The 17,873-nt window shown below is 41.9% G+C and overlaps 1 protein-coding gene across 4 annotated transcripts in view; it reads right to left on the reverse strand.

Annotated features, from left to right (window-relative positions):
- LOC121367253 (transmembrane protein 169-like) overlaps positions 1-16,882 on the reverse strand; it is a 16,898-nt gene extending 16 nt beyond the window's left edge. Inside the window, exons 1-3 of one of the 4 annotated variants that reach the window (XM_041491366.1) lie at positions 16,776-16,882; positions 1,307-3,035; positions 1-151 (exon numbers count right to left, since the gene is read on the reverse strand). The exon at positions 1-151 is cut by the window's left edge and continues 16 nt beyond it. In XM_041491366.1, coding sequence (XP_041347300.1) covers positions 1,322-1,954 — 633 coding nt within the window. In that variant the 5' untranslated portion in view covers positions 1,955-3,035; positions 16,776-16,882 and the 3' untranslated portion in view covers positions 1-151; positions 1,307-1,321. Of the gene's footprint in view, positions 3,036-16,775 lie in introns of all 4 variants that reach the window. The other 3 variants (XM_041491365.1, XM_041491363.1, XM_041491364.1) reach the window with 3 other exon arrangements.
- Between the last annotated feature and the right edge of the window lie 991 nt (positions 16,883-17,873).

Here is a 17,873-nt window from a genome sequence, read left to right on the forward strand (position 1 = left end):
CAGGGCTCCGAAAGTGTTGTCTACCATGCCTGTGACAGGGCTCCTAAAGTGTTGTCTACCATGCCTGTGACAGGGCTCCGAAAGTGTTGTCTACCATGCCTGTGACAGGGCTCCGAAAGTGTTGTCTACCATGCCTGTGACAGGGCTCACACTGGAACAAATAGTTTAGTCAATTTTCAGATAATATTAATAATATTATGTACTGTATGTCGAGTAGGCCTATTATTTCCTTAAAAATTATTAAAATGTGGTTAATTTAAGGAATATGTTATTAGCAAAAACCTAATGTTGCAGCCACTTATAATAAAAATTAGCAAGCAATTGGCTAATTTAGCCATATACAGGGTGGTATTTTCACACTATTCACACACCCATTTGTAAACACTAGTCTGCACATCCCAACAGCCAATAGTATGTTCCATCTATTCACACACAGTTGTAAACACTGGTCTGCACATCCCAACAGCCAATAGTATGTTCCATCTATTCACACACAGTTGTAAACACTGGTCTGCACATCCCAACAGCCAATAGTATGTTCCATCTATTCACACACAGTTGTAAACACTGGTCTGAACATCCCAACAGCCAATAGTATGTTCCATCTATTCACACACATAGTTGTAAACACTGGTCTGCACATCCCAACAGCCAATAGTATGTTCCATCTATTCACACACAGTTGTAAATACTGGTCTGAACATCCCAACAGCCAATCAAATGGTTCAAATCTTCCAATGATCAACAGCTAGTTCCTTCTTTTCCCGTCACTTCTGTGCCCTAGTTAAGAGTTCAGGGCCCCATTTTACAATGCGATCTTTGCGTTAAGATCAACTTACTGGCAAGTGTAAATGAATGAATGGACATTTAACGACACCCCAGCACACAAATACATGGGCTATTGCATGTCAAACTATGGTAAATGTAAAACTTAAGTTGTGAACCACATCAATATAAACATTCACTTAAGTGTATACATTAGCTATACACTTAAAAGATAATCTTTCGCTTAATTTTTGCAATTACCTCAGTTCGACACCCACTAGTCAATGTATTTTTCATGTTGGGGTGTTGTTAAACATTCATTCATTAATTCATTTAGGTGATCTTAGCATTAAGATCGCTATCTAAAACAGTGTCTAGGTTAAGATGAAAAGAAATTACATACATGTAATACATGTAACATAGCACATGTAAATAAGTACATAAAAAATACTGCATCAAACTTCCAGCTGAATATTATTAATATTATTATAAGTAGTTTGGTCCTTACTAGCACCGCATTAATAAATTATTCAAAACTTACAAGCACAACCGAGCACTACTTTAGTACTGTGTCATCCTCTGGAAGTGTTTGCTGTGATTCATCCAAAATGACCACTTCGTACGGCGAGCACTGGGGAAGCCCACATTTCTTGCACACCCAACCATAGAATCCCTTCTCGAAGTCCCAGAACTCCTTGTACCAGCTGCTGTAGAACCAGGACAGCTGGACGAGTGCGGCATAGAGTCCGACACCGAGGGCAGACAGCCCGACCGTGAAGGGGAAGGTGAGGATGAGACACGGACAGACAAGGATCCGGTGCCAGATAGTCCGGTCCTCGCTGAAGTGCAGGTGCACGTTGTACCAGGTCATGGTTCCCATGTAGAAGGCCACGCACACCGAAGCGCAGAGCGCCGCGGGTGTTACGAGGAAGGACATCAGCATGACATGGATGCCGTGACGCCAGCCGCACATCGTCCTCGGCAAAGGCGTCTCGTCCACGCTCGTCAGACGCTGCAGTTCCTTGTCCGTCAGGTCCATCTGCACCTCAACCACCTGGCCAGACTGGTAGCCGCGGACGATTGTCCCCGACACGGTCACTGGCCGCTCACTGTCCGATACCCGTGTCTCCTGCGAAGACAGGGGCTGCACCAGTTCCACAAACTCCATTATCTGGTCTTCTCTCGCCATTGCTGATCAACCACTAGGCAGGGTGAAACTTGAGTTTAGAGATTACACCATAAAGTCTGGATAGTACATGTACACTAATAGAGAAAACTTTCAGGTTTTAATAATTCAGATTAAACCATAAAGTCTGGGTGGTACACTAACAGACAGAGTAAACCCTCAGGTTTTAATCATACATGTAGATAAATGTACATACATGTACATAAAATCTGGATCGTAGAGATTAAACATCCATGTGGATCAAACAGGTTAACTTTTCAAGTCTAGATCACAGAAGTTACACAATTAAATCTGTATGATAGATTTGAAATCTTCAAATCTGGATTAGAGGTAATAAACCTTGAGAATGAATCATAGATACCGGATCATTGAGGTTCAACTTGAATTTCAACTTGAATACTGGATCATAGAGGTTCAACTTGAAGACTGGATCATAGAGGTTCAACTTGAAGACTGGATCATAGAGGTTCAACTTGAAGACTGGATCATTAAGGTTCAACTTGAATACTGGATCATTGAGGTTCAACTTGAAGACTGAATCATGGAGGTTTAACTTGAAGACTGGATCATAGAAGTTCAACTTGGATACCGGATCATAGAGGTTCAACTTGAAAACTGGATCATTGAGGTTCAACTTGAAGACTGGATCATAGAGGTTCAACTTGGATACCGGATCATAGAGGTTCAACTTGGATACCGGATCATAGAGGTTGAACTTGAATACTGGATCATAGAGGTTCAACTTGGAGACTGGATCATAGAGGTTCAACTTGGATACCGGATCATAGAGGTTCAACTTGGATACCGGATCATAGAGGTTCAACTTGGATACCGGATAGAGGTTCAACTTGGAGATCGGATCACAGAGTTTTAATCTTCAAATGTGCACATTTGGTCTTGAATCAGAGGTTGAATCAAAGCTCTTAAAAATTCAATGGTAGCAGTTGAATCTTCAAATGTGGATCATTTGAAGCCTATAAACCTACACGCCAGATCTCAACATAGTTACATGTAGGTACAGCTGATCGGAATACGTAGATCCGGAATAGAAGTTCACATCATCCTATCATACTGATCGAGCCATCTAAAATACAAGAAAAAAAAGACAAATATGAGATTGATGAATACACGAGGTACAGCTGATCAGAATACGTAGATACGGAATAGAAGTTCACACCATCCTATCATACTGATCGAGCCATCTAAAAGTAAAATACAAGAAAAAAAAAGACAAATATGAGATTGATGAATACATTGTACATGAGGTACAGCTGATCGGAATACGTAGATCCGGAATACCAGTTCACACCATCCAATCATACTGATCGAGCCATCTAAAATACAAGAAAAAAAGCGACAAATATGAGATTGATGAATACATGAGGTACATGCATGTAGATCAGACACTCAGGTATTTTTGTGTAAAGGATTCTGCCAAAATTGTAAAAATTATGGAATCTACATATTCTGGCTCACTTTGGGGATCCTATCTCATAATCTGCGGTTTGCGGAAGCATGGAATCCTACTTAATTTGCAGCCTATACATCAGTTCTTCACATTTGAAGTGTGCAATCATGCTTGCACCATAATTGTATTTCAGAAGCATGGTTACAGCGTAATTCACATTGGTTGTTTGAAAAAAAACTGCTTTAACCCCAGCCAACCCCAATGTTTGAATACTAGTATAGTTACACTGCTTCAGTCATTGTTTAATATTACATTGTATGTGTAATATTCAAAACTTCCTTGAGTCAATATGTGCAAGCTTTACTCAAGACCTTTCCTATGTAAAGCAAATCACCCGCCTGGAGCTTATGAGGTGAGTAGTTTATCACTTGCCTGGAGCTTATGAGGTGAGTAGTTTATCACCTGCCTGGAGCTTATGAGGTGAGTAGATTATCACCTGCCTGGAGCATATGAGGAGAGTAGTTTATCACTCACCTGGAGCTTATAAGTAGTAGTTTATCACCTGCCTGGAGCATATGAGGAGTAGTTTATCACTTGCCTGGAGCTTATGAGGAGAGTAGTTTATCAATCGATTGGAGCTTATGAGGAGAGTAGTTTATCACCTGCCTGGAGCTTATGAGGAGAGTAGTTTATCACTCGCCTGGAGCATATGAGGAGAATAGTTTATCACCTGCCTGGAGCTTATGAGAGTAGTTTATCACCTGCCTGGAGCTTTGAGGTGAGTAGTTTATCACACGCCTGGAGCTTATGAGGAGAGTAGTTTATCACCTGCCTGGAGCTTATGAGGAGAGTAGTTTATCACCTGCCTGGAGCATATGAGTAGTAGTTTATCACCTGCCTGGAGCTTATGAGGAGAGTAGTTTATCACCTGCCTGGAGCTTATGAGGAGAGTAGTTTATCACTCGCCTGGAGCATATGAGTAGTAGTTTATCACCTGCCTGGAGCATATGAGGAGAGTAGTTTATCACCCACCTGGAGCTTATGAGGAGAGTAGTTTATCACCTGCCTGGAGTTTATGAGGTGAGTAGTTTATCACTCGCCTGGAGCTTATGAGGAGAGTAGTTTATCACTCGCCTGGAGCATATGAGGAGTAGTTTATCACCTGCCTGGAGCATATGAGGAGAGTAGTTTATCAATAACTTGGAGCTTATGAGGTGAGTAGTTTATCACTCGCCTGGAGCTTATGAGGAGTAGTTTATCACCCGCCTGGAGCATATGACGAGTAGTTTATCACCCGCCTGGTATTTTCAAACGTGAAGGACTGATATACATGTAGACAGCACCCAATACATTTACTAGTATTTGTGTTTTGATATATGAGAAAAAAAGAAAAAAAAAAAAAAAAAAAAACATTTTACTGAATGTGTAGGACAACATCATTGTAGTTTTGAAAATGTCATTTCACATGTACATGTAACAAGCCTTCTGAGAGTACTGCTAAAGCAAAACATGTCCCCCCCCCCCCCCCCTACCAAGCCCAATAAATGTTCATATCTGCCCAGGGTTTCTGTTAAAGGCACCATATACCCAAAATATATATTGTTTTTAAGTTAAACTTAACCCATTTTCTTTCTGGGGGAGGCTCCCATACCACCTGCTATCCGATGTGGTTGCATTCAATTCCATAGCGCCATACCCAAGCATTTCTTTCTGGCAGGAACACTGCTCCTAGGGCATGACTATATGAAAAATGGAGAAAACTTGGAGTGTTTTCTCTTTTATAGATACATCACCTGTCCTCAGACTAGTGCATATTCCCTAAAGATAGTAGTCTGGTTCAAACATCCCAACAGCCAATGGGATGGCCTAAGATTCTTCTACTGTGCACTCCTTCCTGTTCCGGTCACGTGACTGTAACTTCCTTCTTTTCCCTGAGCGGGTCACATGGAGAATTGGAAGCGGCAGGCCAGGTGCATGGGTATCAACCCTTGAGGACAGGTGCGAGTGCGAGTGCGAATAATTTTAACATGCTCATATACCACTAGAGTTTCGAGCATGTCTGTTCCGGGGCCTGTCTCTGGATTACCAGTGACTTGCTCCGGGACAGAAAAAAATTAAGGGGACATTTTGAAATTTACTTCCAAAAATTAAATAGTGGGCCTTTAAAATTTTGATGCGCATCTCTAATTAATAAAGAAAATTCTACTCATTAAATTTGGTCACTAGATTAGATTGGGCAGTCAAAATGAAATTAGATAGATAACACGCCTGATTTGGGATGGGGGGGGGGGGGGGGGGGGGGGGGTGAAAATGGACAGAATTTTGAAAATAGTAATTAGTAAAAGAAATTAGTAGGATTAAAATTAGAAAGAAAAAAGTTACAAGCCAAAAATAAAAAGAATTGACTGCTCGGTCGAATATTTATATAATTTGGAGCATTTTGGAAGGACAGTTCAAAAATAAATAAGAGAAAGATGAGAGGATCAGACTATTTAATAATATTATAAAAAAGAAGAAGTAATTTCGACATGAATTTTTGAACGAAGGTCTAAAAGTTTTTAAAGTCCGATCTATACGTCCACGTGAGTGGCCTCGTTAAGGCCGTTAGGTTGTTAACATCAGCGAGGCTGGAGTGTCCCAGAGGTTCGGCAGCAGATGTTGGCGTCGTAACAGGGTACTGACTACCGTACCGTAGTCGGGGCCGCAGACCGCCGGATCATCTTATGTAGATTCCGGTTGTCCAACTTGTTCGAAAGTATGGCCTGTCTATAGGTCTGCTCCCTCCGGTGTGTCACGACTACGGTGTGGTGAGTACCAAACATCTTGCTGTGAAGTTCGTACTCGCTGCCGTCCTCCAGGGGTCTCCAGTCCGCGTTGAGGTAACTGCCACGGAGCTTGGTCGCGTCTGTCATGTCCCCCTGCATGTACTGATGAAGGTGTTTCTTCAGTCTGCTCACTGCGACGGTCCACTCGGACTCTTCAGGGGGGGGGGGGGGGGGGGGGGGGGGGGGGGGGGGGGGGGGGGTGACTACCGGCGCTGGTCTCTCGGTCTTGGCTGGCTGGTTGGTCGGTGATGTTGCCTTCCTCTTGCTAACGGCAGCTGATCGGGCCCGTGGCGTGGCGACTGGCTGTACCGGCGATACCGGCCAGTTCTGCCTGGGCCACGTGACGGTTGGCGATCTCAGGCTGGGCTGGGGGCAGCGTCGCAGAAGGGACCGCCGCTGGCGTTTGAGCCGCTGAGGACAGGTGATGTATCTATAAAAGAGAAAACACGTACTCCAAGTTTTCTCCATTTCTTTTCAACATCACCTGTCCTCACACTAGTGCAGCATTTGACAGCAGGCGGTGGCTTCATACTGCGAAGATGCACACGTCTTCTCCCCATGGACCGGTAGGAATTTGAAACAGTGGAAGAAAAGGGCCTGCCTTGGTTAGCCCATCCCCCATGGGATGCCCGGAACAGACCAAACCTGTGCTGTTAGTATTAACAGTGGTAATAGTGGCATCCGTCAATGGTGTGGAGGAATAAACCCGCATAGTAAGTATGGACTTGCAATTCCGTCCAACAAAATGGGTTCTGACAGGGTGGGTAAGCGTAGCCACCAGGGATGCAGGTGTTGGGTAAGCTCCTAAGCCATTCTTGTGTTAGTAACAACAACAACAATATTATGTTATGACAAGTCCACGAAGCTCATGCAGGTTAGATGTCGACGATGGAGGTAACCCATCTGCCTGCTAAGAGCACAGGATCGTGGACCGGATCCAAGTAGACACTGTTCTTGGTAATGTCTTTCAAGTGGCTCTGGTTGCATAAGACGAACAGGCACTTTCAATGATTGCGAAAAGACTTAGTTCTCTCGATGTAATGTGTGAGGGCTTGGATAGGATATAATGATAAGTCCTTGTTCTTAGTCACAAAGTTCATCAGGAGGCATAGTGAAACTGACATGTTGTCTTGATGGAACCGCACCATGTCCACATCCAGAGCATGGTTCTCTGACACTCTCGCCACCATAGCGAACCCCAGCAGGAACACAGTTTTCCTTGTCAAAACCTCAAAGGATGCACCAACTATGGGCTCATAAGATGCTGGACCTGATGATAATGTGTGAAACCCTTGATCATAGCCAACTTGGTACCTGTGGCAGAGTCCCGAATCATTGCAATGACCAAAACATAGCCAGCAATGGTGGAGCCTTTGAGTTTCAATGTTGACCAGAGAGATAGCAAAAAGTCTTAACTTCTCTACATGAAAAGTCAGAGGTTTCAGCTTGTGTCTGATGCACCATCGGTGAAAGCACAACCACCGGACATTATATGCAGCAGCTGTGGATGCCCGGTGAGCTTTCACTATCGACGACGTGGTCTTAGAAAAGAAACCTTTCTTCCTCAAACCCTCAGCGTAGCTGGAACAAGCGTGGATTGGGAGGGTGCTATCTCGACGTAGGATGCAGGAGGTGATCCCAATGGGTAGCGGTAGAGGATCTGGATCCACGAGACGTATGGGGTCATGATATCAGACTCTGCCTGGCCACATCGAAATAATGAGGAGTAGTCAACAGCGAACTTGTTGAACCCGCTGTAGTATTTGTGGGAGATTTTCCCAAATGAAGATCAATGCGTCGAGATCGAAAGCTTCCTGATCCGGAACCGGTGAGAAGTACAACCTAAGCTGACGATTGAAGCGTGTCCCGAACTGGTCAACGTGTGGTGTCAAAAACCTTTGGCACACCCACCGGAAGGCTTCTGCATTGTGCATCGACTTACGGAGCGGATGTTCAGGACAGTGTGATTGCCAGAACAGTTGGGATGTGAGAAGCTGCAGAGGAATGGCATCTATCAACTCGAACAGGAAGTAAATGAGCAGGAGCAGAATGCCAATTGATGTATCCTACGTTTGTCACACTGTTGGTGGCTCCCATGAGTTGCATGAATCAACTGCTGTCGCCATTGACGTACTGCGATGAAAACTGCCAGAAGCTCTAACACATTGATGTGGAGACTTGCCTAGTTTGAAGACCACAGCCCAGTTGTCCGAATGTTGAGATGAGCTCCCCAACCTTCTAGTGAAGCATCGACGAACAGATGGTGAATCGCTTGTAATGGCTGTAAAGACGTTCGACAGAATCTACCACCACTGGAGACTGGACCAACGGTCGTTGGGAAGGCTAATCATCAATCTGGGGTTGTTAATGTGAAATGGATTCAGGAAAACTTAGAGGCAACAGTCTCCTAGTGTCATATCTTATGCTGATGTCAAGAGATCCAACAGGCACTTGCAAAGGTGGATTGTCACAGGTTCTGCCAGAATGGCGGAGACCGCAGACTGAATTTTACCCCATCTGTCTGAAGGAACCTGTATACTAGTCCCAAGTCCCTACACAGCAAAGCTCCAATGAACTGAAGACTGTTGGTTGCAACTGGGACTCTTCAAGATTGACAATCCAGCCGAGGCTTTGCAAGAACTGAAGTATGAAGTTGACATGAACTGCTAATTTCGTCTTGCACTGGTACTCTTGAGACAGTTGTTCAGCAATGTAATACTTGTAATCTTCGAACCGATGACAGCAAGCAAGAACTCATGATGAATTCCCGCAAGCGGCTGCATGTCGAAGACCATGTAGCAACGTTTACTGCAACTCATCGATTTGATATGGTAATCGAGACAGAAGCTGTAACTGAAACTGCAGCTGGCCTAGCAACCCGATCTGAAGGTGTGTGAAGTAAAGGTACCTTCCTTCCACCTCAACAGCGACAAAGTGACGATTAACAGTTGATATGGGAAACTGACTATATTCTGACATCTCAAGAATGATCGGCGCTGAGCAGAAAAAACAGCCTTCAGGTAGTGTCTGTGCAATCACAGACACTGGACCCATTCGAGATGTCGGCAACTGCTTAGCAATCTAGCACAGACATGTCGATCCCACGTAGAACACTGGTCAAGATGACGTGGACCGGAGGATCCCAGCGGAACCCGTCAACTGCATGAAGGTTGAATCTTCCAACTTAAAAATCATCATGGACAACTGCCCCGTGGACGACCGTGGAGTAGATTACCTGTGACAGCTGCATTCTCGCTATGATGAGTTGAGAACTGTTGACTTTTATCTCAAACTGACTGCCAAGTGGAAGTCGCTGTAGACCCGTTACCCGGGTCTACTGTCGGTAACATTCATCGGATTCACTGTAGACTACAGAGTTGGGTCACACGAAGTGACAGTGGCCTGAAGTCCCGGAACAGTGGCAACATTATAGCTGGATAGGTATGCTGTCATAAGGTTTCTCGATGGCTGTTGGTTGTGAATGTCATAAAGAAAAACCTCGTGAAGTCTGAGTCTCAAGACTGCTTAAGCGATGCCTCCTCTGGAAGCGGCACATGGAAAGCAATTAACAGGCATGCCGATCAGTTGCGTTGGAAGTTTGTGATGATCCGAAACGCATACAGGACCCGTCGCCCACCCGTGAAGCTTGATCTAGACTGCGAATCTGGTGTCTCAACTGCGAATAACTCGTGCAAAAAACTGATGCCGTCACTGCTCCGATAAATAGTGGACAGTCGACACTTCTCTCGAGATGAGTGAGAGATGATTGTCTCAATGCAGCTGCACGAGTCCCATGAGCCACGGATACCATATTGCCTGTAGGCGTGGTTGCAGCAAGTGCCATGACGGAAGCCGTAAGTGTTACTGGTCTGCATAAATAACAGTAGCAGCTGATCATGGGAGCTGGTGAAGCCTAATGGAACTGCGTAACAGTCGCCTCGCCCATGGATAGTAACTGGTCAGCTGCAGAGACAGTAGCTAAAGGACCGGCGGGAACTGCTGGACGGACATCCGACATCCGTAGTGGCAAACATTGCAGTGAATGTCCCTCGGCAAAGTGATTACAGTACTTCTGCAACAGTCCAAAAGGAAGACTGCAGAGATGCGGGAGCCAAGGCTGGCTCAGTCTTCTTAGCCCACTGGGTGAGGACCCGAAGGTAGCTGTTAAATTCTGAAAGACAAAAGACATCTCGTCATGTCGCAAAATGGGCAGCAACCTGGACACGAATCATGCGGGTCTTTCACTGCCAGGAACTTCTTACACTTAGTGCAAGAATGCACCACTCTGGTAGAATTAGTGTTTGACTTTCAATTATCTCTGTAATGACAAAGCAAACACATACGTCTGTACAATTCTGGTAAACAAGAAGCTGCTATTTTTAAAAATGGTCAACTGTTGATCGACACACATGAGAATTAATAATTTGGAAAGAACACTTTAATAAAGTGATTACAACCAAAATAACTGTACAACAATAAAGTAACCACATTTAGAAATGTGTTACATATATTAAAGTCTCAATAAACCAAGTAAAAAGGATATAGATAGCTCAGATTACGAAGGAGCAGAAACCCAGGACGTCCATACGAGCAAAGGAAAAAGAAGGAAGTTACAGTCACGTGACCGGGACAGGAAGGGGTGCGCAGTAGAAGAATCTTGGGCCATTCCATTGGCTGTTGGGATCTTCAAACCAGACTACTATACTTAGGGGAATATGCACTAGTTTGAGGACAGGTGATGTTGAAAAGAAATGGATAAATTACCATGAAAGTCAAACTTGATCTGAAAACATACATTTAAAGCTATATACATTGAAACATACACATAAAACTATATCAAAATTTTAAATTAAAATCCAGAGCACAAATGTTTATATCATCAAAGTCCAGAACATGTATTTCCATATCGCCTAGATGTTCAAGGGCCACAACTCTGAAAACAATGGGTAAATTGCTCTGAAAGTCAGTTTTGATCTGTAACAGAACATGATAAATCTATACACAAATTTTAGCTCAATATCTTGAAACATGGGAAACAAAACAGTCCTAACTATTTCTAGATCAATCAGCCGGTAGAAATGTGCCAGAAAGCGGTGCTGCAAAAACCGTCTAATAGTAACACACGTCCCTTAGACGGTAATGCACTAGAGCTGGGTGATATTGAAATTTCAGGTTCGGTATCGGTTATCGGTATTTTGGGAGTGATTTACCTTGGTATCAATACAGTGTTCCGTATTGATACAATACCGATATTGAGTGGTATTTTCGGTATACTTGGTTTTAAATTAATGCATACCCGAGTTAAGTCTAAATAAAATTAAATTCCATACACAATTAAAGGCCCTCATCTAGACTATCTCTTCTTTTCAGCTATTTTCTGTTCATCAGATGTATTGTTAGTGCTTTACTAAATGGTGTAAAACATTTTTCAGTACCAAAATTTCGGTATTTAGAGATTTGCTCGGTACAGTAAATCGGTATCTATAGACATGATGGAAGGATGGAAAACTTTATTAACATGCCCATACCCACTGAACGTTCAGGCACATCCATCTTGGGCATGAGTTCCAATTTGCGCCAGATCTCCTGTCCAAGACAGAAAGAGGGAATTTGGATTGAAGGGATACATTTAATTTGGAATAAATTAGTAAATTAAAAATATATTAATTGTAATTTATGCTAAGATATGAAAGTGGGTGTTATTTAAATTATTACAAATATAAATACCATTGAATTACACATCATTTTAGAAGGCCAGTCCAAACACAGAGTTCGACAAATCCGCTAGCCCGACGCCCGTGGCTAGTGATTTTTAAGTTCGGGCTAGTGAGAAACACAAACCCACTAGCCCTGTGGCTAGTGACTTTTCAAAATATTTGTCATACTCTGAAAAATAAACATTAATCAACCTATTGGCCTAGCAGTCGTCCCCTGGCGGACAATGAATGGATGAGGCTTTGCATCCAGTTCAGAGGAGAGGTTAAATGAAAGTGTTGTCTACTTAGTATATATATATACATGTAAACATGATACCGATACCAAACTGTATATACATACGGTATACCGCCCAGCTCTATAATGTACCCTTTTTCATTGGTTAATCAGTATCATCGTTCAGGAGGTAGACGGCCATTTCTACTTGTTCATTACATCATTCCATAATCAATGGCAGATGCCGCAGTACTTGACGTCACATAATATCAGTGTTTCTGACAAAGAAATATTTGGTTATGGCACTATGGAATTGAATACAACCACAGTCAACAGAGGGTATAGGGAGGGGGGAGTGCCTCCCCAAGAAAGAAAATGGGTTACGTTTAGGGTTAGGGAATGGGAATGAATGAATGTTTAACGACACCCCAGCACGAAAAATACATCAGCTATTGGGTGTCAAACTATGGTAATGCAAATAAATAAAGTGATGATCAACATCAATATAAAAATTCAAGACTTAAACAAAAATAGTGTAAAGAACTGTGCAAAAACACAAATATCACAGAATTTTACGGATACTGAATTTTACTCAAAACTTCAATTTTGTGCTGTATTGGCCATTCTCAAAGAGAATGTTACACCCCTGCACCACAGTGAGGTTACAGCACACGCAGGGGTTAGGGTTAGGGTTAAGAACATCATACAGTAATGATAAGAGTAATTAATTTTGTTAAAAGGATAACTTAAAAAAATACAAATCTGCAAAACATTTGGGTATATGGGCCATTGGTGCCGTTTTACCCTCTGGCAGAAACCCTGAATATGTAACGTACACTGCATACATTCCTTTTAGTGGTTTGAGTGTGTCGTAACATAAAACGTTTTTTTTTCGTTTTACCTGTGTAACATATATATCAGCTAAGAGAAGTAATGTCATGGTACAAAAATAAAATGCAGTGAATTTTATAATATTTATATTAAAATTGTAAGAATCATTCAATTAGAAAATATTTCTGGCACGAGTCTAAAGAAAATCAATCCTTGTTCTTCTTGCTCTAACCCAAACAAAAATTGCAAGCTTAATAAATAGCTGGTAACAACCTTGCGGCAAGGTAGTAACTACCGCGTTTCGAGCTAGTATTTGGAACCTTTTTACAACCTTGCCGCAAGCTTGCGACGAGCTTCTTGCAACCTTGCGACGAGCTTCTTGCAACCTTGCAATGAGCTTCTTGCAACCTTGCCGCAAGCTTGTTGCATGCTTGCGACGAGCTTCCTGCAAGCTTATTCAGTTTAAGCTAGTATTTGGAACCTTTTTACAACCTTGCTGCAAGCTTGCGACGAGCTTCCCGCAAGCTTGTAGCAAGCTTGCGATGAGCTTCCCGCAAGCTTATTCAGTTTAAGCTAGTATTTGGAACCTTTTTACAACCTTGCCACAAGCTTGCGATGAGCTTGCGGGAAGCTTGTTGCAACCTTGCGGCAAGCTTGCGGGAAGCTTGTTGCAACCTTGCCGCAAGCTTGTGACGAGCTTCCCGCAAGCTTGTGACGAGCTACCCGCACGCTTGCGACGAGCTTCCCGCAAGCTTGCGACCAGCTTCCCGCAAGCTTGCAACAAGCTTCCTGCAAGCTTGCATCAGTGGCAGCCATCTTGCATCTTGTATAATTCTTTTAAAAAAACCCAATGGTTTTAAAGTGAAAAACATGAACAGTTAAAACAAAAAAATAGGTGCTACATGTTGTCAGATACTTAGGCTACAAAATTAGTTTACCTGTCTGATAGACATATTCCATTTATGTGGGATATTCTTGACTAAACTAATATGCTAAAAAGCTCCTGGTCCTATATTCTTCTTCTTCTTCTTGTTTTAGGTTATATTCCTCCACTATCTGGAGATCCACACTGTGGTGTAAAGTCATTTGTTTGTTTCTTCTTGTTTTCTTTTTTCTCCTGTTCCACCAAACAGGATTCAACCAAACTCGGTCCAAATGATCCTCTTATAGACCTGACCAAGTGTTGTTATTTTTCAGGCCAATAAAAATTCCAAGATGGCCGCCCTGGCCTCTGAATAACTGAGACATTTTTAACTTTTACTCAAGTTCCACCATGCAAATTTAAACCATATGTATTCCTAATGATTCTCTCATGGCCCTGACCAAGTTTGTTATTTTTCGGGCAGATTTAAAATCAAGATAGCTGCCCTGTCCTCTGATTGACAGAGACATTTTTTTGCTTCTTTTCAAGGTCCACCAGGCAGGTTTCAATCAAACTTAGTCCAAATGATTCTCTCATGACTTACTAAGTGTTGTTATTTTTGTGGCTGATTCAAAATCCAAGATGGCCACCCTGGCCTCTGATTGGCTCAGACATTTTCAACATCTTCTCAAATTCCACCAGGCTAATTTCAACCAAACATGGCCCATGTCATCCTCTCATGGCCATGCATATGTTATTATTTTTGGGGCCAATTGAAAATCCAATTATTACAAGATGATCCTGTTTTAACCATATTGTATTATCATTTGTATGTTTTAATTATTATTGTAAATACTATCTAAATCTGTAACATGTATGTTTGGTTGTTTAGCTACTGTTCCCACTGAATTTGATAAATCATATGAGAAGTTATGAATTAAAAAAAAATAACCATGAAAATGATTTGGACTTAGCTTTTTCTCCACAAGTGTAGACATGCTTTCACAGTTGAAGATATACATGCAGCAAGCTAGCTTACAAAAATGAAAACATGCTTGCGGGAAGCTTGCACAGTTGAAGATATGCATGCAGCAAGCTTGCAAAATGAAAACATGCTTGCGGGAAGCTTGCACAGTTGAAGATATGCTTGCAGCAAGCTAGCAAAAATGAAAACATGCTTGCGGGAAGCTTGCACAGTTGAAGATATGCATGCAGCAAGCTTGCGCATGCTTTCACAAATGAAAACATGCATGTGGCAAGCTTGCAGAAATACTGACTACCTTACGCGAGCTAAATGTTAGCTTGCAAATAGCTTGCATTGCTTGTACTACCTTGTAACAACCTTGTAACTACCTTGCAACAACCTAGCCGCAAGCATGCATTTTTGTTTGGGAAGTTCAAGGGCCATAACTCTGTCAAAAATGGGTAAATCGCCATGAAAGTCAAAACTTGATCTGTAACGGTTACAGTACACGATAAAGGTGTACACAAATTTTCTGCTCAACATATTGATTCATTGTGAAAAACAAACATCCAGAAAACTATACACACATGTGTAAGTTTGATGGACAGAAGCATGGCTATCTCTGGATGAGAAGAAAATTGCACCAAATTATCTATTAAACTTGAGAAATACACAAACACTGATATATTCTGTAACAAAATGTCAATTATTACATGTAATTTTTTTGCCAAATTAAAATAAAAATTTCTAATTGATTTTAAAATTCTCAATTGGCAAATTTGGCAAATGCCCGAGCTAGCCCTGAGAAGGAGGGAGACGGAACTTGAGTCCCTTTCCTGGCTGGGACTAATAACAGAGAAGTCTATAATTTGAGATACATCTCCTACGATATTCTCCTAGGAGATAACACTTCTTTTATTACGTCACTGTGTATGTTTCAGCACTAAACCTATCATTATAGTGATGTCACGCCACTGTTGTTCTGCTAATTAACAAGTCTACCATTGCCAAATATAGTGACATTCAACCCACATTACTGATATTGTTTACAAATGTTGTAAATGAAAAGAATGATAATGGATGATAAAAAAAAAAAACCCTCATGTCTTGTGATATAATTTATCAGCACTCATTTATAAAAGTATAAAAATCCTCAAATTTCATACTTTTATCAACTTGTGCTGATAAATTATGATATCACAAGACACTCGGGGAGTCTCCTCTCTATTTCTCAGACTAAGAGAGCGATTATACATGTCCAAATGTTCGTCTAGCTATTGCAGACTTATTGGGTCCGCCTTGGACTACTTTAAAGGCAGAGTACTTGGGGCTAGATGGGGCATGTTAAGAAAATTCCAGGTTGTTTTGAACCCTGTGTTATATCGTCCTGAACCCCATTCACTCAGGGTTGGTTTGCCCTAAATCTCATTCGTACAGAGTCGATTCTCCCCCACCCCCAAATAAATAGGGTATAACTAGTTACTGTCTTAAGATACCAGCTTTATCCTGCAAAGATTAGAATGGAGAATACAGCGAGGCTCTGCCGAACTGCATTTGCCATTCGACCTGGCCGTGTGCTTATAAACCTTAAAAGTCTAGACTTTAACGTCATGGCAACGCCATTCAAATAGCATTACGTTAAAGTCTGGACTTTATTAGTCGAGACTTTAATTTTATAAGCACGGGCCCTGAGCAGTCAGCAGGATAAGACAGTAACCAGCTGAAGTGGACTTGTCATAACATATTAATCAGTTTCATGGGGTCTCGACAAGTGTCTTAAGTCCAATATGTCATTAGTGTCAACGAGGACAATTTCTGTTAATTATAGTTATCATAATTTGAAGTTGATCGATTTAACATGGATGATGGATTCCAAAGGCAGAAATTGTGTAGTGAGACCAGTATCACGATTCATTTCACACATGCCGGTTTGCCGCTTATTAAACATTTAGAATGCAATTAATAATGCTATACGCTACAAAATAAAACGAATGTATGTTTACCAATGAACAACTGCGTACCACAAATAATTATTAATGGACTTTAACACTAGCATTGTTAGCAGACGTCGAATTTTCTTTGTTGAGAACAACTGGTAACATGTTGGTTTACAGTAAAAACTAGTCTATTAATTTTTTGGAGAGGAGGGGTAAAACACGAATAGTTTCATATGTCTCTCAGTTTCAGCCATGCGCTAGTTCCATTCTTTTTTTCCCTGCATCAAGAAGAAGAAAAGACTGTGCTGAAATAAGTGAGAAATTTTCCAAAAGTATCAGTTTGCTGGACTTGATTGTTCACTATATTTAGAGTTAGTATTTTTGAGGTGCTCTAACAAATGATGGAAATGCCAAGACAAAACTAGTGGGTCCACCACACCAAATAAATTACTATTGCCAATACAGGTAACATTGTCTAATAAATAAAACTCGAGCTTTTTGACAGAAAATAAATTGAGGGTTGGTAACAAATATTAAACAGTTCATAAGTGCTTCTACCAGAAGGTTTGGGTATGACATGTTTTGAAATAGGACACTACATTTCACTGGCGTAGGAAGGTGCCAAAAAGGGGGGGGGCGGGCGGGGGCGCACGAATCCGGGTCTGTTCGCTCCATAACAATTTCGCACCAGAGGCATTTCGCCCTTATACATTTTGCCCCGAGTCGTTTCGTCCCCTGGTAAGGTTATTTCGCCAGTGGTGTATTTTGATCTAAACCTCTGTGTCCTCTACCTCGTGTCATTTTCTGTTGTGAAGAGATTTTAATACATGTTGTAGTCTAATATTAAAATTCTTCAGCAACTCCTGTAAACCGGGCTATAGTTTTTCAAGAGTCACATGACGTCACCAAAACTCTTATGAATATGCGAAGCAGACGAGATTTTGACAATGATAGCAATGTGAAACTGTTGTTTATTTAGGTTTGTTTCATTTTACACGCGATTTAATATAGTGACAACGTGCAAATGGCGATCGTGTATACAAATATTTTGAATGGCAGGGTTCAGTAGCATGCAGATTCCTTAAAAACAAGTCATATGCAAATAGGCGAATATGGATAAGGACGAAATGACCTGATACCGGGGCGCGCGCGCACACACACACA

The sequence above is a fragment of the Gigantopelta aegis genome, unplaced genomic scaffold (genome assembly GCF_016097555.1).
Source record: "Gigantopelta aegis isolate Gae_Host unplaced genomic scaffold, Gae_host_genome scaffold72, whole genome shotgun sequence".
Lineage (NCBI taxonomy): Eukaryota > Metazoa > Mollusca > Gastropoda > Neomphalida > Peltospiridae > Gigantopelta > Gigantopelta aegis.